At 50.3% G+C, this 20,731-nt stretch overlaps 1 protein-coding gene across 1 annotated transcript; it reads right to left on the bottom strand.

Annotated features, from left to right (window-relative positions):
* Positions 1-1,688: 1,688 nt before the first annotated feature.
* On the bottom strand, positions 1,689-20,117 carry LOC127533356 (VIP peptides-like). The gene is made up of 5 exons (XM_051946145.1): positions 20,082-20,117; positions 19,022-19,113; positions 5,394-5,477; positions 2,313-2,411; positions 1,689-1,871 (listed from the first exon to the last, which is right to left on the bottom strand). Exons 2-5 carry the CDS (start codon positions 19,093-19,095, stop codon positions 1,742-1,744), a joined length of 387 nt encoding a protein of 128 aa, XP_051802105.1. The 5' UTR covers positions 19,096-19,113; positions 20,082-20,117; the 3' UTR covers positions 1,689-1,741.
* Positions 20,118-20,731: the final 614 nt, after the last annotated feature.

The following is a 20,731-nucleotide window of genomic DNA, read 5'->3' as shown; positions in this document are numbered from 1 at the left end:
TGGTGGGATAGACAGATCGTGTTTTGCGCGTTTAATATCATATTTTAATCCATTCTGGACTCCTCTTTCTTCTCTACTTTGTGAGAACAAAGAGATTCCAAATTCCACCAGACTCGCGCCTAAAAGTTCTCTCTCTCCGCCCAGGTCCTCCCCTTAGCTGGACCCACAGATAAAGTCAGCCGTAGCCCACATCATCACTCTCTCTTACTCTCTTACCGACTCTCTCTCTTACCCCTCTCTTCCTGAGAGGCCAACCAAAGTCTCTCTCATTATTTTCTTACCTAAAGCGCGTTTTTTCTATCTTTGAAATTCCCTCACCATCTAAGTCTGTTAACTATTTATCTTTTAACATTTCTGTAACTTAAGGAGACATTTTGCTCAATTTTAAACCAACGTTATTCGTTTTAATCTGAAGAACCGATTCAGAACCAGCATTTATTTTTCTTAATTTTGACCGTTTTTCATCAACACCCGTTTTTCTTGGCTAAAGCCTGAGAACCATCATTTTTAAGCACTCAGCTGAGAACTCCGGAGATCTGCTGGATCAGGTCTTTGCATAGAACCGATCAACCCGCGGCAGGACATCAAGGCGGCCACAACGACGACGACGCACCGCTCCGAACCTGCCGGTCCAGACCGTGTGCTGCGAATCTGAAGGCCTCGTACGTCCCAGCCCCATGACGGTTCACTTCAATAACTCCAGCTGAGTTTGCTCTGATTCCATTCTATGGGTGATGTACTAACCGCTTGGTCATTTAATTCATTTAATCAATTTATTCTTTTACAAATCATTAGAATTCTTAATCCAAATTACCGATTACCTCGTCAGGTTAGCTCTGGCTAATCCTCACCATATTTCCTTCTCTCTCACACCTACTTCCACATCTCTCACACATGCACACACCACAGACACACTCCCACATTCCACACACGCAAACACACACACACACACACACACACACACACACACACACACACACACACACACACCATATCTACCTTGTACATAGTTCACTTGTCATTATTTTCATAGAATAGTTAATAAATACCTCATTATAGACCAAATTACAGTCTTGTGTTTCTTTGTGTAGAATGTGGTCAATTTAAACGAGGATTCAAGACTTTTTGATATGAGATTGATCAAAATTTTTATGAATATTAATAATTTTATTAATGTTAATTAATAAATGTCCTAGCCATTAGAATGCTAGGTGGTGCCCCAATTATTGATAACGAGAGCAATAAATCATAACGTAGTACTGCAACAGGTAGAACAACATGATGTTGCGTAGACTGAGGAGATTTCACAGCTTTTTGTCTCACTGCTGCTCAGAATGTTTTAGAACTTCGTAAACAGAAACCAGCTGTGGAGACGTCTGCTATGAACCAACCTACTGACTGAACAGAGTCTGCGATGGTTACCTGTCCAGGTGAACCCTGCCTTCGTTCTATAACTGCTGGACAGACCCCTGATGCCCTACAGAGGATAGAGTGTGCAGAGATAACAGATGGATGGACAACGAATGAATATGTCTCTATTCGCGTCCACACTGGAAGTTTCAGATTTACTGAGTGTCCCTAAAGGCAACAGCTTCAGAGTCAGAACATCTTTCATGCTTTGCTCCTCAGTGAAGTGACAGAAAACACACATAAGTACGTTCATGAGGAGACCAAGGTACAGCCTGATGTTTAATCTGAGTTTTATTTGGTTTATTACAACAGTCTGGTGGTTTCTAGCTTCTCATCTGCTGAACTTCCTGTTCCCCTGCAGCACAGACTTCAGGAACTTCCTGGCTGCCATTTGTTTACGGAAGCGACTGTAGTTGTCGGTGAAAACAGCATCCGAATGCCGTTTGATGATCAGGTCAGCACTGCAAGGAGACAACAGAGAAAGCAGAGGAGGAACAAGTCAAAAACAAACCCAATGACGTTTATAATCCCAAAGAGAATTCTTTTAAATCTATTTGATCAGTTTTATTTATTTGGAATCTGCCTGAAAGGACTTTATGCTTCATCTTCCTTCTTCAGAGAAAAAACACCATCTGAACCAGAACATTACATCAATAATAGCAAATGGAGTTCAGTAACTTCTATAGACAATCAGAGCTTCACATTCAGACGTCCTCCTACTCTGAACTTAAATCCAGTTAGAGAAGATCTGCAGGATCTGACATGTTCACATGTTTGGGATTCTCAACAGGAAACGTCTTGATTACAGTTTTATGAGTACAAGAAAAAGTTTAAACACACAGAAGTCATTTCTAGGAGACATGGCTGCTCCGTGGCCTAATAACATCTTATTTATGTCACACCTGTCCCGTGTTGGTGGCTGGAGGTAGCCTCTAGCGGTGAGTTCAGTCGGCTGCCGGCTGTAGCTGCTGGTAAACCGTCCGTCTGTCTGATGAGTCGATCTGACCAAAGAGCAGCGAGACGTCAGTTAACTCTTTGTTCATCTAAAGCTCCTCTGTTGTGTTTTGTTTAGTCTAGCATGTTAAGAGTAAACATGACCGTTTATTTAGTGTAGAATCAAACAGAAATGCTAATTGTTACACAGTATGTGCACGTTTGCTAGTAGGTCTTCAGGTTCTTGATGGGTCTAAGTCAGGACTTCAGAGAGACCAGTCTAGAACCTTCATTCTAGAACCTTCATTCCAGCCTAATGGAACCATTTCTTTACCACGTCTGATGTATGTTTGGACTCATTGTCTGGTTGAAACATCCAACTGTGTCCAAGATCAACCTTCTGCTGATGGTTTTAGGTTCTCCTGAAGAACGTGGAGGTAATCCTCATCCTTCATTATTCAAATTACTTTGTGTGAAGCTCCAGTTCCACAGAGCATGATACTGCCACCTCCATGCTTGATGGTAGGTTTGGGGTTCTAGGGCCTAAAAAGAGACCCGCTCAGACCAGTCCTAAACCAGTCCTAAAAGGTCTGAAACCAGGAACAAAATCAAAGCTAAACCAGTTCAAAAAAGGTTCAGAACCAATCAGAAAACAGTCTGGAACCAGTCCAAAAGCTCTTCTAGAAAGCCCCAGAGCATGATACTGCCACCTCCATGCTTGGTGGTAGGTTTTGTGTTCTTGGGGCTAAAGGCCTAACCTTCAGTTTTTGTTCCATCTGACCTCAGAACTTTCCTCCAGAAGGTCTTTTTTTTGTTCAGCAGCAGACTGGAGTGGAGCTTTAAGGTTCTGCTTCTAGAGGAAGGACTTCCTTCAGCTCATGTTGATGTAGAACCCTGTGATCTCTGCTGAGCTCTTCCGACTTTCCCACTGCAGGGTTTGTGACCACATGTGTTATGATCCTTCCTGTTATGATTTCTTCCTGTTTTTCCTCCTTTCTTCCTTGGGTCCTGATCCCTTTCTGTTTTGACCTGTCTGTCTCTGTGGCTCCCTCTGTCTGTCTGTCTGTTTCACCTGTCTGCATTCTGCTACCAGCTGATTACTGCTATGAGTATCAGCTGCAGTAATCAGCTCACTCAGGACACCTGTTCACAACCACCTCTTGCAGTATAAAAGCTCAGCTCGTTCAGTTACACCTCGCTCACTAGACTCACATCCTGTCTTGGACTTAGTACTCTCTTTTGGATTTGCTTCCCCACTTTTTGGACTCCGTTTTTCCCTCTCCAGGATTTTCTCGCACAACGACCCAGTTCTCCACCCGAATTCTCGTCAGCCCAGCTTCAGTCTCCAGCCAGTTGTTCCTATCTCATCTCCATTTGCCCCTGGATGTCCTCAGCCTGTTTTTCCCTTTGAGTTCAGTTCCCCCATCTTGAGAGTACCCCTCTTTAGTTTAGTTTTGAAAATTCAGTTTAGTTTTGGTAGACTTCTGTTTTTGTATTCATAGTGTTGTTTGGTTTAGTTCTGTCCTTGCCGCTCAGTTCTCTATGTATGTATTGGTTTAGTTTTTTGGGGTTAAATAAATCTCTTGCCTTTATTCACCTGCCCCCAGTGCTCAACCTGGATGAGATCCTCCATCTCTTCTTGGAAGTTTTCAGCGTCATACTCTTTCTTTCCTCGTGTCTTAGGTAGTGCTTGAAGAAGTTTCTTTTTCCTCCTAGTCTGAGCTTCATCTGATGTCATCTCAGGTTGTCGTGAACATCAGCAGTTTCTTCCTTTCAACCATCAACGTGTCTTCTAGACCCCATCCCAGCTCTTCTGCTCCACAGTGTTCCATTAATGACATCTTCAGTATTAGATGTGAACCATGTATCCTGGATGAGGGCTCCCCCTGCTGTAGCCTTACAGGCATTACACCTGGTCCATCCATTCACCATTCAGCTGATGGGGCAGCAGAGCACTAGCCTAGCCACGCTAGACAACCCACGGCAACGAATTTAATTCTCTGCCAGGGTGGGTCTAGTTACCCTCCATAAGGCTCGAGGCTGGATTCTCCTAAAACTGGCCGGACCAATCACCATGAAGTGTAGAGTCAGAAGGCGGGCGTAACTAAGTGACGACAGAGGCATGACGAATCTGACAGAAACAACCGGCGCACAATAAACAGTTATCTTTCGACTCGGCTTTGGCCACAGCCCTTAAAGATTTGAAGCTAAAATTCAACTTGAAAGATAAACAAAGGATGGCACTGAAGTGTTTCATTGAGAAGAAAGATGAATTTGGACTTATGCCGACGGGATATGGCAAATCCTTAATATACCAGTTGGCTCCGTTGGTTGGGAAGCTAACGGGACTTAGCCACAATCCGCCGGTGCTCTCGGAACTACGTCAGCCTATTCGTTGCGCTGATTGGTTGTATACCTACCCAATTGCTGCAGAGGGATTTGATAGACAACCTTTTAGCCCGCTTCCCTCCCTGTCGAGCTTCCCTAGACCCTTGTGCTGTCAGAAACATGGGTGTAGCATGGCGAGGCTAGCAGAGCACATCTAACCTGACTGGAATCTAGTTTTACCAGGTATAGTCAATGAAATGTCCCAAAAATAACCTCTTAAAAACAAAAAAATGTTAGCTTGTTGTCAGGGTCCAAACCAGACTGACTGATTTACCCTCATGGTGGCAGCCAATGGAGACGTAGGACTCAAATCAGTCATAAGAAGCTCCAAGTAGCTCCACCTAAAGAGGTCACAAGTAACAGCTTTATCATCAGACGAGCACGTTTCAGCTTCTGAATGAGTTTAAAAGTATCATACAACAACTATACACTGACTGAGAAGATGTTCTTTGTTTCTGACCTGCTGAAGGAAGCAGCTTTTATTTTGGTGGGATGTCTTCTTCTGAACAACAGGTAAAGTTTCAGGACTTCAGTTCTGTTTTCTTGTTTTGTTAAATCTCTGCATTTTTTCAGTTTTCTAAACATTTCTGAGGTTTTAAATCTGTGATTAAGGATTTCTACAAACCAACATCTGATTTTTTTCTGATAATCAGAGACTTTACCTGCGTGATCCGTAAAAATGTTTCTGGTCCTCCACGTGGTGAACAGAAGGTCGATGCTTCCAGCTGCTGTTGCCTGTTGGAGCTCTGAACACAAATTTTAACGATATGAATATTATCTTATTAAAACACGACTACTCATTCTGTTGGTAATTTTAGCTGTAAATCTAAAGGTGATCTTCAGTCTTTTCTCTAGCGTGTTGCAGACGTGTTGTGGATGTGTTGTGGACGTGTTGTTGGTGTGCTGTGGACAATGGTGTGCTGGGTATTCGGGAACACCGGGGATATTCCCGGTGGGCCGCTTTATTGTTGTGCCGCTCCAGTCATAAAATAATAATAATAATGCTTTAAATCATGGGTCTCAAACTCGCAGCCCGCGGGCCAACTGCGGCCCGTAGGACGATATTTTGTGGCCCTCTACTTGAGATCAAAGTTTAGCATTGGTGGAGCCCACCTGCTTTTCTCATATGCTTCCGTGTTGTTGGTAAGACAGCACTTTGAGAAAATGTCGAAGAATGGCGGCAAAATGCCACAAGCTGGGCTCGAACACACAGCCACTACACCAAAGGCAGGGGCTCAACATGTTGAGCTATCAGTACATCTTTCTGCCAATTTCTTCCATGTCGCACTTGGCGTGGACTTTCACATAATATACAGTGGTCACTCCTCTGTGCGGGGATTAGGTTCCTGAATCCCCCGCAACTTTAAATTTATTTTGATGCGCAGCGATCAGACCTCTATGTGAAATGGACAAAGCAAGATACTGAGCTGCTAAACACGAGAGGGAAGAGATGCCTGCTATGGTCCCTGAGCCAATCAGAGCCCAGCACTGTATTTATTTCGATTTAATATATTTTAATTATTATTTTTTATATTATCTTCAACTTGTTAGGCTAGAAAATGCTTATTTTTCCAGAAAAATATTTAAATAATAAACAAATAAAAATACATATACCGCAAAATAGCTCAGGCTCATGACAAGTTCCGGTGGCGTTTGCGGTCAAGTTTGCCAACGGGAATTAGCAACGTCAGTCACTTGAAACGTGATTGCGGCGCGACATCAATTGAAAGTAATACAAGCAAGGAACATATATCCAGCCTCAGTCATGTCCTTCTCAAAACCTGCCATGAAGAGAAAGGTTGGTGACGAGCACGATCATCTTCAAGCCATACTTAGGGTCTCAACTGCTTCCTCCCTCAAGCCTAATGTGGCTCAGCTGTGTGAGAGGAAGCGCTGCCAGATCTCTGGCAGCAAGGAGTATGCAAGAGAAGCCTATGTTCTGAAGAACAATTCATGTTCTGAAAAAAAATGTTCGTGTTCAGCAGAACCATTCACATTCTGAAGAAACAGTCATGTTGAAGAACTGTTATTGATAAAGAAGAAGATTGGATCAGTTGTACTTTTCTTTGGAATATTTAAAACTCTTTTTTCTGGAATACTTGATGTGGCCCAGCCTCACTCAGAATCTACCTTCAGTGGCCCCCAGGTAAGTTGAGTTTGAGACCCCTGCTTTAAATAATACCATTAAACGAAATGTCTGTGGTACCATCCGGGCGGAGGGGTCTGTGGGCCGCTATAGTACTAATTCTCCCGGGCCGAAATTTTGCCCCAGCACGCCTCTGGCAGTGGACGTGTTGTAGACGTGCTGTGGACGTGTTGTAGACGTGCTGTGGACGTGTTGTAGACGTGCTGTGGACGTGTTGTAGACGTGCTGTGGACGTGTTGTAGGCGTGCTGTGGACGTGTTGTAGGCATGCTGTGGACGTGTTGTGGGCGTGTTGTAGGCGTGCTGTGGACGTGTTGTAGGCGTGCTGAGGACGTGTTGTGGGCATGCTGTGGACGTGTTGTAGGCGTGCTGTGGACGTGTTGTAGGCATGCTGTGGATGTGTTGTGGGCGTGTTGTAGGCGTGCTGTGGACGTGTTGTAGGCGTGCTGTGGACGTGTTGTAGGCATGCTGTGGATGTGTTGTGGGCGTGTTGTAGGCGTGCTGTGGACGTGTTGTAGGCGTGCTGAGGACGTGTTGTGGGCGTGCTGTGGACGTGTTGTAGGCGTGCTGTGGACGTGTTGTAGGCATGCTGTGGATGTGTTGTGGGCGTGTTGTAGGCGTGCTGTGGACGTGTTGTAGACGTGCTGTGGACGTGTTGTAGACGTGCTGTGGACGTGTTGTAGACGTGCTGTGGACGTGTTGTAGGCGTGCTGTGGACGTGTTGTAGACGTGCTGTGGACGTGTTGTAGGCGTGCTGTGGACGTGTTGTAGACGTGCTGTGGATGTGTTGTAGGCGTGCTGTGGACGTGTTGTAGACGTGCTGTGGACGTGTTGTAGGTGTACTGTGGACGTGTTGTAGACGTGCTGTGGACGTGTTGTAGACGTGCTGTGGACGTGTTGTGGGCGTGTTGTAGACGTGCTGTGGACGTGCTGTGGACGTGTTGTAGACGTGCTGTGGACGTGTTGTAGGCGTGCTGTGGACGTGTTGTAGACGTGCTGTGGACGTGTTGTAGGCGTGCTGTGGACGTGTTGTAGGCGTGCTGTGGACGTGTTGTAGGCGTGCTGTGGACGTGTTGTGGGCGTGTTGTAGACGTGCTGTGGACGTGTTGTAGGCGTGCTGAGGACGTGTTGTGGGCGTGCTGTGGACGTGTTGTAGGCGTGCTGTGGATGTGTTGTGGGCATGCTGTGGATGTGTTGTGGGCGTGTTGTAGGCGTGCTGTGGACGTGTTGTAGGCGTGCTGTGGATGTGTTGTGGGCGTGTTGTAGGCGTGCTGTGGACGTGTTGTAGGCGTGCTGAGGACGTGTTGTGGGCGTGCTGTGGACGTGTTGTAGGTGTGCTGTGGACGTGTTGTAGGCATGCTGTGGATGTGTTGTGGGCGTGTTGTAGGCGTGCTGTGGACGTGTTGTAGACGTGCTGTGGACGTGTTGTAGACGTGCTGTGGACGTGTTGTAGGCGTGCTGTGGACGTGTTGTAGGCGTGCTGTGGACGTGTTGTAGACGTGCTGTGGACGTGTTGTAGGCGTGCTGTGGACGTGTTGTAGGCGTGCTGTGGACGTGTTGTAGGCGTGCTGTGGACGTGTTGTAGGCGTGCTGTGGACGTGTTGTAGACGTGCTGTGGACGTGTTGTAGACGTGCTGTGGACGTGTTGTAGGCGTGCTGTGGACGTGTTGTAGGCGTGCTGTGGACGTGTTGTAGGCGTGCTGTGGACGTGTTGTAGGCGTGCTGTGGACGTGTTGTGGGCGTGTTGTAGACGTGCTGTGGACGTGTTGTGGGCGTGCTGAGGACGTGTTGTGGGCGTGCTGTGGACGTGTTGTAGGCGTGCTGTGGACGTGTTGTAGGCGTGCTGTGGACGTGTTGTAGGCGTGCTGTGGACGTGTTGTAGGCGTGCTGTGGACGTGTTGTGGGCGTGTTGTAGACGTGCTGTGGACGTGTTGTGGGCGTGCTGAGGACGTGTTGTGGGCGTGCTGTGGACGTGTTGTAGGCGTGCTGTGGACGTGTTGTAGGCGTGCTGTGGACGTGTTGTAGGCATGCTGTGGATGTGTTGTGGGCGTGTTGTAGGCGTGCTGTGGACGTGTTGTAGGCGTGCTGTGGATGTGTTGTGGGCGTGTTGTAGACGTGCTGTGGACGTGTTGTAGGCGTGTTGTGGACGTGTTGTAGGCGTGCTGTGGACGTGTTGTAGGCATGCTGTGGATGTGTTGTAGGCGTGCTGTGGACGTGTTGTAGGCATGCTGTGGATGTGTTGTGGGCGTGTTGTAGGCGTGCTGTGGACGTGTTGTAGGCGTGCTGTGGATGTGTTGTGGGCGTGTTGTAGACGTGTTGTAGGCGTGCTGTGGACGTGTTGTAGGTGTGTTGTAGACGTGTTGTAGGCATGCTGTGGACGTGTTGTAGGCGTGCTGTGGACGTGTTGTAGGCATGCTGTGGATGTGTTGTGGGCGTGTTGTAGGCGTGCTGTGGACGTGTTGTAGGCGTGCTGTGGATGTGTTGTGGGCGTGTTGTAGACGTGTTGTAGGCGTGCTGTGGACGTGTTGTAGGCGTACTGTGGACGTGTTGTAGACGTGCTGTGGACGTGTTGTAGACGTGCTGTGGACGTGTTGTAGGCGTGCTGTGGATGTGTTGTAGACGTGCTGTGGACGTGTTGTAGGCGTGCTGTGGACGTGTTGTAGGCGTGCTGTGGACGTGTTGTAGGCGTGCTGTGGACGTGTTGTGGGCGTGTTGTAGACGTGCTGTGGACGTGTTGTAGGCGTGCTGAGGACGTGTTGTGGGCGTGCTGTGGACGTGTTGTAGGCGTGCTGTGGATGTGTTGTGGGCATGCTGTGGATGTGTTGTGGGCGTGTTGTAGGCGTGCTGTGGACGTGTTGTAGGCGTGCTGTGGATGTGTTGTGGGCGTGTTGTAGGCGTGCTGTGGACGTGTTGTAGGCGTGCTGAGGACGTGTTGTGGGCGTGCTGTGGACGTGTTGTAGGCGTGCCTGTGGACGTGTTGTAGGCATGCTGTGGATGTGTTGTGGGCGTGTTGTAGGCGTGCTGTGGACGTGTTGTAGACGTGCTGTGGACGTGTTGTAGACGTGCTGTGGACGTGTTGTAGACGTGCTGTGGACGTGTTGTAGGCGTGCTGTGGACGTGTTGTAGGCGTGCTGTGGACGTGTTGTAGACGTGCTGTGGACGTGTTGTAGGCGTGCTGTGGACGTGTTGTAGGCGTGCTGTGGACGTGTTGTAGGCGTGCTGTGGACGTGTTGTGGGCGTGTTGTAGACGTGCTGTGGACGTGTTGTGGGCGTGCTGAGGACGTGTTGTGGGCGTGCTGTGGACGTGTTGTAGGCGTGCTGTGGACGTGTTGTAGGCGTGCTGTGGACGTGTTGTAGGCATGCTGTGGATGTGTTGTGGGCGTGTTGTAGGCGTGCTGTGGACGTGTTGTAGGCGTGCTGTGGATGTGTTGTGGGCGTGTTGTAGACGTGCTGTGGACGTGTTGTAGGCGGGCTGTGGACGTGTTGTAGGCGTGCTGTGGACGTGTTGTAGGCATGCTGTGGATGTGTTGTAGGCGTGCTGTGGACGTGTTGTAGGCATGCTGTGGATGTGTTGTGGGCGTGTTGTAGGCGTGCTGTGGACGTGTTGTAGGCGTGCTGTGGACGTGTTGTAGGCATGCTGTGGATGTGTTGTGGGCGTGTTGTAGGCGTGCTGTGGACGTGTTGTAGGCGTGCTGTGGACGTGTTGTAGGCGTGCTGTGGACGTGTTGTAGGCATGCTGTAGATGTGTTGTAGGCGTGCTGTGGACGTGTTGTAGGCATGCTGTGGATGTGTTGTGGGCGTGTTGTAGGCGTGCTGTGGACGTGTTGTAGGCGTGCTGTGGACGTGTTGTAGTCATGCTGTGGATGTGTTGTGGGCGTGTTGTAGGCGTGCTGTGGACGTGTTGTAGGCGTGCTGTGGACGTGTTGTAGGCGTGCTGTGGACGTGTTGTAGGCATGCTGTGGATGTGTTGTGGGCGTGTTGTAGGCGTGCTGTGGACGTGTTGTAGGCGTGCTGTGGACGTGTTGTAGGCGTGCTGTGGACGTGTTGTAGGTGTGCTGTGGACGTGTTGTAGGCGTGCTGTGGACGTGTTGTAGGCGTGCTGTGGATGTGTTGTGGGCGTGTTGTAGACGTGCTGTGGACGTGTTGTAGGCGTGCTGTGGATATGTTGTGGGCGTGTTGTAGGCGTGTTGTTGGTGTGCTGTGGATGTGTTGTGGGCATGCTGTGGATGTGTTGTGGGCGTGTTGTAGGCGTGCTGTGGACGTGTTGTAGGCGTGCTGTGGATGTGTTGTGGGCGTGTTGTAGGCGTGCTGTGGACGTGTTGTAGGCGTGCTGAGGACGTGTTGTGGGCGTGCTGTGGACGTGTTGTAGGCGTGCTGTGGACGTGTTGTAGGCATGCTGTGGATGTGTTGTGGGCGTGTTGTAGGCGTGCTGTGGACGTGTTGTAGACGTGCTGTGGACGTGTTGTAGACGTGCTGTGGACGTGTTGTAGACGTGCTGTGGACGTGTTGTAGGCGTGCTGTGGACATGTTGTAGGCGTGCTGTGGACGTGTTGTAGACGTGCTGTGGACGTGTTGTAGGCGTGCTGTGGACGTGTTGTAGGCGTGCTGTGGACGTGTTGTAGGCGTGCTGTGGACGTGTTGTGGGCGTGTTGTAGACGTGCTGTGGACGTGTTGTGGGCGTGCTGAGGACGTGTTGTGGGCGTGCTGTGGACGTGTTGTAGGCGTGCTGTGGACGTGTTGTAGGCGTGCTGTGGACGTGTTGTAGGCATGCTGTGGATGTGTTGTGGGCGTGTTGTAGGCGTGCTGTGGACGTGTTGTAGGCGTGCTGTGGATGTGTTGTGGGCGTGTTGTAGACGTGCTGTGGACGTGTTGTAGGCGGGCTGTGGACGTGTTGTAGGCGTGCTGTGGACGTGTTGTAGGCATGCTGTGGATGTGTTGTAGGCGTGCTGTGGACGTGTTGTAGGCATGCTGTGGATGTGTTGTGGGCGTGTTGTAGGCGTGCTGTGGACGTGTTGTAGGCGTGCTGTGGACGTGTTGTAGGCATGCTGTGGATGTGTTGTGGGCGTGTTGTAGGCGTGCTGTGGACGTGTTGTAGGCGTGCTGTGGACGTGTTGTAGGCGTGCTGTGGACGTGTTGTAGGCATGCTGTAGATGTGTTGTAGGCGTGCTGTGGACGTGTTGTAGGCATGCTGTGGATGTGTTGTGGGCGTGTTGTAGGCGTGCTGTGGACGTGTTGTAGGCGTGCTGTGGACGTGTTGTAGTCATGCTGTGGATGTGTTGTGGGCGTGTTGTAGGCGTGCTGTGGACGTGTTGTAGGCGTGCTGTGGACGTGTTGTAGGCGTGCTGTGGACGTGTTGTAGGCGTGCTGTGGACGTGTTGTAGGCGTGCTGTGGACGCGTTGTAGGCGTGCTGTGGATGTGTTGTGGGCGTGTTGTAGACGTGCTGTGGACGTGTTGTAGGCGTGCTGTGGATATGTTGTGGGCGTGTTGTAGGCGTGTTGTTGGTGTGCTGTGGATGTGTTGTAGGCGTGCTGTGGATGTGTTGTGGGCGTGTTGTAGGCGTGTTGTTGGTGTGTTGTGGATGTGTTGTAGGCGTGCTGTGGATGTGTTGTGGGCGTGTTGTAGGCGTGCTGTGGACGTGTTGTAGGTGTGCTGTGGACGTGTTGTAGGCGTGCTGTGGACGTGTTGTAGGCGTGCTGTGGACGTGTTGTAGGCGTGCTGTGGATGTGTTGTGGGCGTGCTGTGGATGTCTTGTAGGCGTGCTGTGGATATGTTGTGGGCGTGTTGTAGGCGTGTTGTTGGTATGCTGTGGATGTGTTGTAGGCGTGCTGTGGATGTGTTGTGGGCGTGTTGTAGGCGTGCTGTGGACGTGTTGTAGGCGTGCTGTGGACGTGTTGTAGGCGTGCTGTGGACGTGTTGTAGGCGTGCTGTGGATGTGTTGTGGGCGTGTTGTAGACGTGCTGTGGACGTGTTGTAGGCATGCTGTGGACGTGTTGTAGGTGTGCTGTGGACGTGTTGTAGGCGTGCTGTGGACGTGTTGTAGGCGTGCTGTGGATGTGTTGTGGGCGTGTTGTAGACGTGCTGTGGACGTGTTGTAGGCGTGCTGTGGATATGTTGTGGGCGTGTTGTAGGCGTGTTGTTGGTGTGCTGTGGATGTGTTGTAGGCGTGCTGTGGATGTGTTGTAGGCGTGCTGTGGACGTGTTGTGGGCGTGTTGTAGACGTGCTGTGGACGTGTTGTAGGCGTGCTGTGGACGTGTTGTAGGTGTGCTGTGGACGTGTTGTAGGCGTGCTGTGGACGTGTTGTAGGCGTGCTGTGGATGTGTTGTGGGCGTGTTGTAGGCGTGTTGTTGGTGTGCTGTGGATGTGTTGTAGGCGTGCTGTGGACGTGTTGTAGGTGTGCTGTGGACGTGTTGTAGGCGTGCTGTGGATGTGTTGTTGGTGTGCTGTGGACGTGTTGTAGGCGTGCTGTGGATGTGTTGTGGGCGTGTTGTAGGCGTGCTGTGGACGTGTTGTAGACGTGCTGTGGACGTGTTGTAGACGTGCTGTGGACGTGTTGTAGGCGTGCTGTGGACGTGTTGTAGGCGTGCTGTGGACGTGTTGTAGACGTGCTGTGGACGTGTTGTAGGCGTGCTGTGGACGTGTTGTCGGCGTGCTGTGGACGTGTTGTAGGCGTGCTGTGGACGTGTTGTAGGCGTGCTGTGGACGTGTTGTAGACGTGCTGTGGACGTGTTGTAGACGTGCTGTGGACGTGTTGTAGGCGTGCTGTGGACGTGTTGTAGGCGTGCTGTGGACGTGTTGTAGGCGTGCTGTGGACGTGTTGTAGGCGTGCTGTGGACGTGTTGTGGGCGTGTTGTAGACGTGCTGTGGACGTGTTGTGGGCGTGCTGAGGACGTGTTGTGGGCGTGCTGTGGACGTGTTGTAGGCGTGCTGTGGACGTGTTGTAGGCGTGCTGTGGACGTGTTGTAGGCGTGCTGTGGACGTGTTGTAGGCGTGCTGTGGACGTGTTGTGGGCGTGTTGTAGACGTGCTGTGGACGTGTTGTGGGCGTGCTGAGGACGTGTTGTGGGCGTGCTGTGGACGTGTTGTAGGCGTGCTGTGGACGTGTTGTAGGCGTGCTGTGGACGTGTTGTAGGCATGCTGTGGATGTGTTGTGGGCGTGTTGTAGGCGTGCTGTGGACGTGTTGTAGGCGTGCTGTGGATGTGTTGTGGGCGTGTTGTAGACGTGCTGTGGACGTGTTGTAGGCGTGTTGTGGACGTGTTGTAGGCGTGCTGTGGACGTGTTGTAGGCATGCTGTGGATGTGTTGTAGGCGTGCTGTGGACGTGTTGTAGGCATGCTGTGGATGTGTTGTGGGCGTGTTGTAGGCGTGCTGTGGACGTGTTGTAGGCGTGCTGTGGATGTGTTGTGGGCGTGTTGTAGACGTGTTGTAGGCGTGCTGTGGACGTGTTGTAGGTGTGTTGTAGACGTGTTGTAGGCATGCTGTGGACGTGTTGTAGGCGTGCTGTGGACGTGTTGTAGGCATGCTGTGGATGTGTTGTGGGCGTGTTGTAGGCGTGCTGTGGACGTGTTGTAGGCGTGCTGTGGATGTGTTGTGGGCGTGTTGTAGACGTGTTGTAGGCGTGCTGTGGACGTGTTGTAGGCGTACTGTGGACGTGTTGTAGACGTGCTGTGGACGTGTTGTAGACGTGCTGTGGACGTGTTGTAGGCGTGCTGTGGATGTGTTGTAGACGTGCTGTGGACGTGTTGTAGGCGTGCTGTGGACGTGTTGTAGGCGTGCTGTGGACGTGTTGTAGGCGTGCTGTGGACGTGTTGTGGGCGTGTTGTAGACGTGCTGTGGACGTGTTGTAGGCGTGCTGAGGACGTGTTGTGGGCGTGCTGTGGACGTGTTGTAGGCGTGCTGTGGATGTGTTGTGGGCATGCTGTGGATGTGTTGTGGGCGTGTTGTAGGCGTGCTGTGGACGTGTTGTAGGCGTGCTGTGGATGTGTTGTGGGCGTGTTGTAGGCGTGCTGTGGACGTGTTGTAGGCGTGCTGAGGACGTGTTGTGGGCGTGCTGTGGACGTGTTGTAGGCGTGCTGTGGACGTGTTGTAGGCGTGCTGTGGATGTGTTGTGGGCGTGTTGTAGGCGTGCTGTGGACGTGTTGTAGACGTGCTGTGGACGTGTTGTAGACGTGCTGTGGACGTGTTGTAGACGTGCTGTGGACGTGTTGTAGGCGTGCTGTGGACGTGTTGTAGGCGTGCTGTGGACGTGTTGTAGACGTGCTGTGGACGTGTTGTAGGCGTGCTGTGGACGTGTTGTAGGCGTGCTGTGGACGTGTTGTAGGCGTGCTGTGGACGTGTTGTGGGCGTGTTGTAGACGTGCTGTGGACGTGTTGTGGGCGTGCTGAGGACGTGTTGTGGGCGTGCTGTGGACGTGTTGTAGGCGTGCTGTGGACGTGTTGTAGGCGTGCTGTGGACGTGTTGTAGGCATGCTGTGGATGTGTTGTGGGCGTGTTGTAGGCGTGCTGTGGACGTGTTGTAGGCGTGCTGTGGATGTGTTGTGGGCGTGTTGTAGACGTGCTGTGGACGTGTTGTAGGCGGGCTGTGGACGTGTTGTAGGCGTGCTGTGGACGTGTTGTAGGCATGCTGTGGATGTGTTGTAGGCGTGCTGTGGACGTGTTGTAGGCATGCTGTGGATGTGTTGTGGGCGTGTTGTAGGCGTGCTGTGGACGTGTTGTAGGCGTGCTGTGGACGTGTTGTAGGCATGCTGTGGATGTGTTGTGGGCGTGTTGTAGGCGTGCTGTGGACGTGTTGTAGGCGTGCTGTGGACGTGTTGTAGGCGTGCTGTGGACGTGTTGTAGGCATGCTGTAGATGTGTTGTAGGCGTGCTGTGGACGTGTTGTAGGCATGCTGTGGATGTGTTGTGGGCGTGTTGTAGGCGTGCTGTGGACGTGTTGTAGGCGTGCTGTGGACGTGTTGTAGTCATGCTGTGGATGTGTTGTGGGCGTGTTGTAGGCGTGCTGTGGACGTGTTGTAGGCGTGCTGTGGACGTGTTGTAGGCGTGCTGTGGACGTGTTGTAGGCATGCTGTGGATGTGTTGTGGGCGTGTTGTAGGCGTGCTGTGGACGTGTTGTAGGCGTGCTGTGGACGTGTTGTAGGCGTGCTGTGGACGTGTTGTAGGTGTGCTGTGGACGTGTTGTAGGCGTGCTGTGGACGTGTTGTAGGCGTGCTGTGGATGTGTTGTGGGCGTGTTGTAGACGTGCTGTGGACGTGTTGTAGGCGTGCTGTGGATATGTTGTGGGCGTGTTGTAGGCGTGTTGTTGGTGTGCTGTGGATGTGTTGTGGGCATGCTGTGGATGTGTTGTGGGCGTGTTGTAGGCGTGCTGTGGACGTGTTGTAGGCGTGCTGTGGATGTGTTGTGGGCGTGTTGTAGGCGTGCTGTGGACGTGTTGTAGGCGTGCTGAGGACGTGTTGTGGGCGTGCTGTGGACGTGTTGTAGGCGTGCTGTGGACGTGTTGTAGGCATGCTGTGGATGTGTTGTGGGCGTGTTGTAGGCGTGCTGTGGACGTGTTGTAGACGTGCTGTGGACGTGTTGTAGACGTGCTGTGGACGTGTTGTAGACGTGCTGTGGACGTGTTGTAGGCGTGCTGTGGACATGTTGTAGGCGTGCTGTGGACGTGTTGTAGACGTGCTGTGGACGTGTTGTAGGCGTGCTGTGGACGTGTTGTAGGCGTGCTGTGGACGTGTTGTAGACGTGCTGTGGACGTGTTGTGGGCGTGTTGTAGACGTGCTGTGGACGTGTTGTGGGCGTGCTGAGGACGTGTTGTGGGCGTGCTGTGGACGTGTTGTAGGCGTGCTGTGGACGTGTTGTAGGCGTGCTGTGGACGTGTTGTAGGCATGCTGTGGATGTGTTGTGGGCGTGTTGTAGGCGTGCTGTGGACGTGTTGTAGGCGTGCTGTGGATGTGTTGTGGGCGTGTTGTAGACGTGCTGTGGACGTGTTGTAGGCGGGCTGTGGACGTGTTGTAGGCGTGCTGTGGACGTGTTGTAGGCATGCTGTGGATGTGTTGTAGGCGTGCTGTGGACGTGTTGTAGGCATGCTGTGGATGTGTTGTGGGCGTGTTGTAGGCGTGCTGTGGACGTGTTGTAGGCGTGCTGTGGACGTGTTGTAGGCATGCTGTGGATGTGTTGTGGGCGTGTTGTAGGCGTGCTGTGGACGTGTTGTAGGCGTGCTGTGGACGTGTTGTAGGCGTGCTGTGGACGTGTTGTAGGCATGCTGTAGATGTGTTGTAGGCGTGCTGTGGACGTGTTGTAGGCATGCTGTGGATGTGTTGTGGGCGTGTTGTAGGCGTGCTGTGGACGTGTTGTAGGCGTGCTGTGGACGTGTTGTAGTCATGCTGTGGATGTGTTGTGGGCGTGTTGTAGGCGTGCTGTGGACGTGTTGTAGGCGTGCTGTGGACGTGTTGTAGGCGTGCTGTGGACGTGTTGTAGGTGTGCTGTGGACGTGTTGTAGGCGTGCTGTGGACGTGTTGTAGGCGTGCTGTGGATGTGTTGTGGGCGTGTTGTAGACGTGCTGTGGACGTGTTGTAGGCGTGCTGTGGATATGTTGTGGGCGTGTTGTAGGCGTGTTGTTGGTGTGCTGTGGATGTGTTGTAGGCGTGCTGTGGATGTGTTGTGGGCGTGTTGTAGGCGTGTTGTTGGTGTGTTGTGGATGTGTTGTAGGCGTGCTGTGGATGTGTTGTGGGCGTGTTGTAGGCGTGCTGTGGACGTGTTGTAGGTGTGCTGTGGACGTGTTGTAGGCGTGCTGTGGACGTGTTGTAGGCGTGCTGTGGACGTGTTGTAGGCGTGCTGTGGATGTGTTGTGGGCGTGCTGTGGATGTCTTGTAGGCGTGCTGTGGATATGTTGTGGGCGTGTTGTAGGCGTGTTGTTGGTATGCTGTGGATGTGTTGTAGGCGTGCTGTGGATGTGTTGTGGGCGTGTTGTAGGCGTGCTGTGGACGTGTTGTAGGCGTGCTGTGGACGTGTTGTAGGCGTGCTGTGGACGTGTTGTAGGCGTGCTGTGGATGTGTTGTGGGCGTGTTGTAGACGTGCTGTGGACGTGTTGTAGGCATGCTGTGGACGTGTTGTAGGTGTGCTGTGGACGTGTTGTAGGCGTGCTGTGGACGTGTTGTAGGCGTGCTGTGGATGTGTTGTTGGCGTGTTGTAGACGTGCTGTGGACGTGTTGTAGGCGTGCTGTGGATATGTTGTGGGCGTGTTGTAGGCGTGTTGTTGGTGTGCTGTGGATGTGTTGTAGGCGTGCTGTGGATGTGTTGTAGGCGTGCTGTGGACGTGTTGTGGGCGTGTTGTAGACGTGCTGTGGACGTGTTGTAGGCGTGCTGTGGACGTGTTGTAGGTGTGCTGTGGACGTGTTGTAGGCGTGCTGTGGACGTGTTGTAGGCGTGCTGTGGATGTGTTGTGGGCGTGTTGTAGGCGTGTTGTTGGTGTGCTGTGGATGTGTTGTAGGCGTGCTGTGGACGTGTTGTAGGTGTGCTGTGGACGTGTTGTAGGCGTGCTGTGGATGTGTTGTTGGTGTGCTGTGGACGTGTTGTAGACGTGCTGTGGACGTGTTGTAGGTGTGCTGTGGACGTGTTGTAGGTGTGCTGTGGACGTGTTGTAGGCGTGCTGTGGGCGTGTTGTTGGTGTGCTGTGGACGTGTTGTAGGCGTGCTGTGGACGTGTTGTAGGTGTGCTGTGGACGTGTTGTAGGCGTGCTGTGGACGTGTTGTAGGCGTGCTGTGGACGTGTTGTAGGTGTGCTGTGGACGTGTTGTAGGCGTGCTGTGGACGTGTTGTAGGCGTGCTGTGGATGTGTTGTGGGCGTGTTGTAGGCGTGTTGTTGGTGTGTTGTGGACGTGTTGTAGGCGTGCTGTGGATGTGTTGTGGGCGTGTTGTAGGCGTGCTGTGGACGTGTTGTAGGTGTGCTGTGGACGTGTTGTAGGCGTGCTGTGGACGTGTTGTAGGCGTGCTGTGGACGTGTTGTAGGCGTGCTGTGGATGTGTTGTAGGCGTGCTGTGGATATGTTGTGGGCGTGTTGTAGGCGCGTTGTTGGTGTGCTGTGGATGTGTTGTAGGCGTGCTGTGGACGTGTTGTTGGTGTGCTGTGGATGTGTTGTAGGCGTGTCATCTACATGTTTACCTGGAAAACACTGCTGGAGGCAATGCAGCACAAAATACACCATAGAAGAAGAGATGAAGATGCATCATCATCATCCCTCTCACCGCTGACTTCTGTCAACAGAAACACAACAATCTGGGGCTGAACTGATTTCCGCTGGACCAATCTGAAGAAGAGCTGAGCTTATTCGTAGTTCGTTCCATCTACATGTGATAATCACACTGACTAATAGCTGATCAGTAAATCTACCTGACAGGTGTCCTGGCTGTTGGAGACCCTCAAGATGCAGAGACCACCAGCCCAACTACACCTGAAGACCCCAAGCATGATAAACTTTTAAAAAAGAGGGAGTCATGGAGGACTAGTTGAAATTAAACTCTGATTGTCTGTGATGCCAAAAAACTGAAGCATCTTCAGCAGATGATGGAGGGCACTAAAACTAAAGTAGGAGATCCATCTAATACCCTGTAATTACCCCAGTGAGACCGGGAGATAGAGGTAAGCTAATCCATCGGTCCATTACCCTAAAACTAGACCAGGAGATCCAGTTATACCTTATAGATAGATACTTTATTAATCTCCAAAGAGAAATTCACAGTTCCAGCAGCATGAAAGGTAAAAAACATGAGAGCATGCAAGTTACAAATAAGACTATAATAAGAATATAAACATCTGACAGTGCAGTTGTGCACAACTGTTATGGGAGATAGAATTAATCCTTCAGTCCACTACCCCAACCCTCCACACCAGTTTAATTCAATGATCTCATTAGTTTTAAAGTTCGATACAGAAATGTTTGTTCATCAACAGAAAGGAGATAAGACTGATCAGAAAATGGTCTTGATTTTTAAGACTGAATAGTTGAACTGGATACATTTAGATCACTAAAAAAAAAATGTCTTCAGTGAGAGGAAACAGAAGAGAAAATGAAGAAAAGTCTGATGAGAACTGTAGACATGGTGATAAAATGATAAAAAAGACCAGATGAACCAGAAGGAGACAAGGAGTGAATGAGAGTAATGTTATCAGAATATAAAATAAAGAAATTTAACCAAATACAATGAAAGAACCAAAGACTTACTGTAGAAAAGTGAAGCAGACGAAGAGAAGGAGCTGCTGAAAGATGAACTGCAGACTGAAGGAGAAACCCAGTCCTGCTGCCTTTTATACCACACCAAGGGGAGGGGAAAAATATACACACATATTTATTTATAAATGTGTGTGTATAGATATTTATTTTTGTTTTTTTCTTCCACTTGGTGTATATATATATATATATATATATATATATATATATATATATATATATATATATATATATATATATATATGTATATATATATATATATATACATATATATATATATATATATATATATATATATATATGGCATGCCGTTTAGGAAATTATATATATAATGAAAGTCGATATATATATAATGAAACTTGATATATATATAATGAAAGTTGATATATATATAATGAAACTTGATATATATATAATGAAAGTCGATATATATATAATGAAACTTGATATATATATAATGAAACTTGATATATATATATAATGAAACTTGATATATATATAATGAAAGTCGATATATATATAATGAAACTTGATATATATATAATGAAACTTGATATATATATAATGAAAGTCGATATATATATAATGAAACTTGATATATATATAATGAAACTTGATATATATATAATGAAACTTGATATATA

Source organism: Acanthochromis polyacanthus, chromosome 3, assembly GCF_021347895.1.
Source record: "Acanthochromis polyacanthus isolate Apoly-LR-REF ecotype Palm Island chromosome 3, KAUST_Apoly_ChrSc, whole genome shotgun sequence".
NCBI lineage: Eukaryota > Metazoa > Chordata > Actinopteri > Pomacentridae > Acanthochromis > Acanthochromis polyacanthus.
Note: the sequence above shows the minus strand (reverse complement) of the source record. Positions and strands in the feature narration are given on the sequence as shown.

Coding starts and splice junctions, on each gene's coding strand:
- LOC127533356 (XM_051946145.1), bottom strand. CDS start 19,095: ATGATGATGATGCATCTTCATCTCTTCTTCTATGGTGTATTTTGTGCT. Junction 2,412..5,393: donor CATTTTTACGGATCACGCAG/GTAAAGTCTCTG, acceptor CTCTTTGGTCAG/ATCGACTCATCAGACAGACG. Junction 1,872..2,312: donor CAGCCACCAACACGGGACAG/GTGTGACATAAA, acceptor GTCTCCTTGCAG/TGCTGACCTGATCATCAAAC.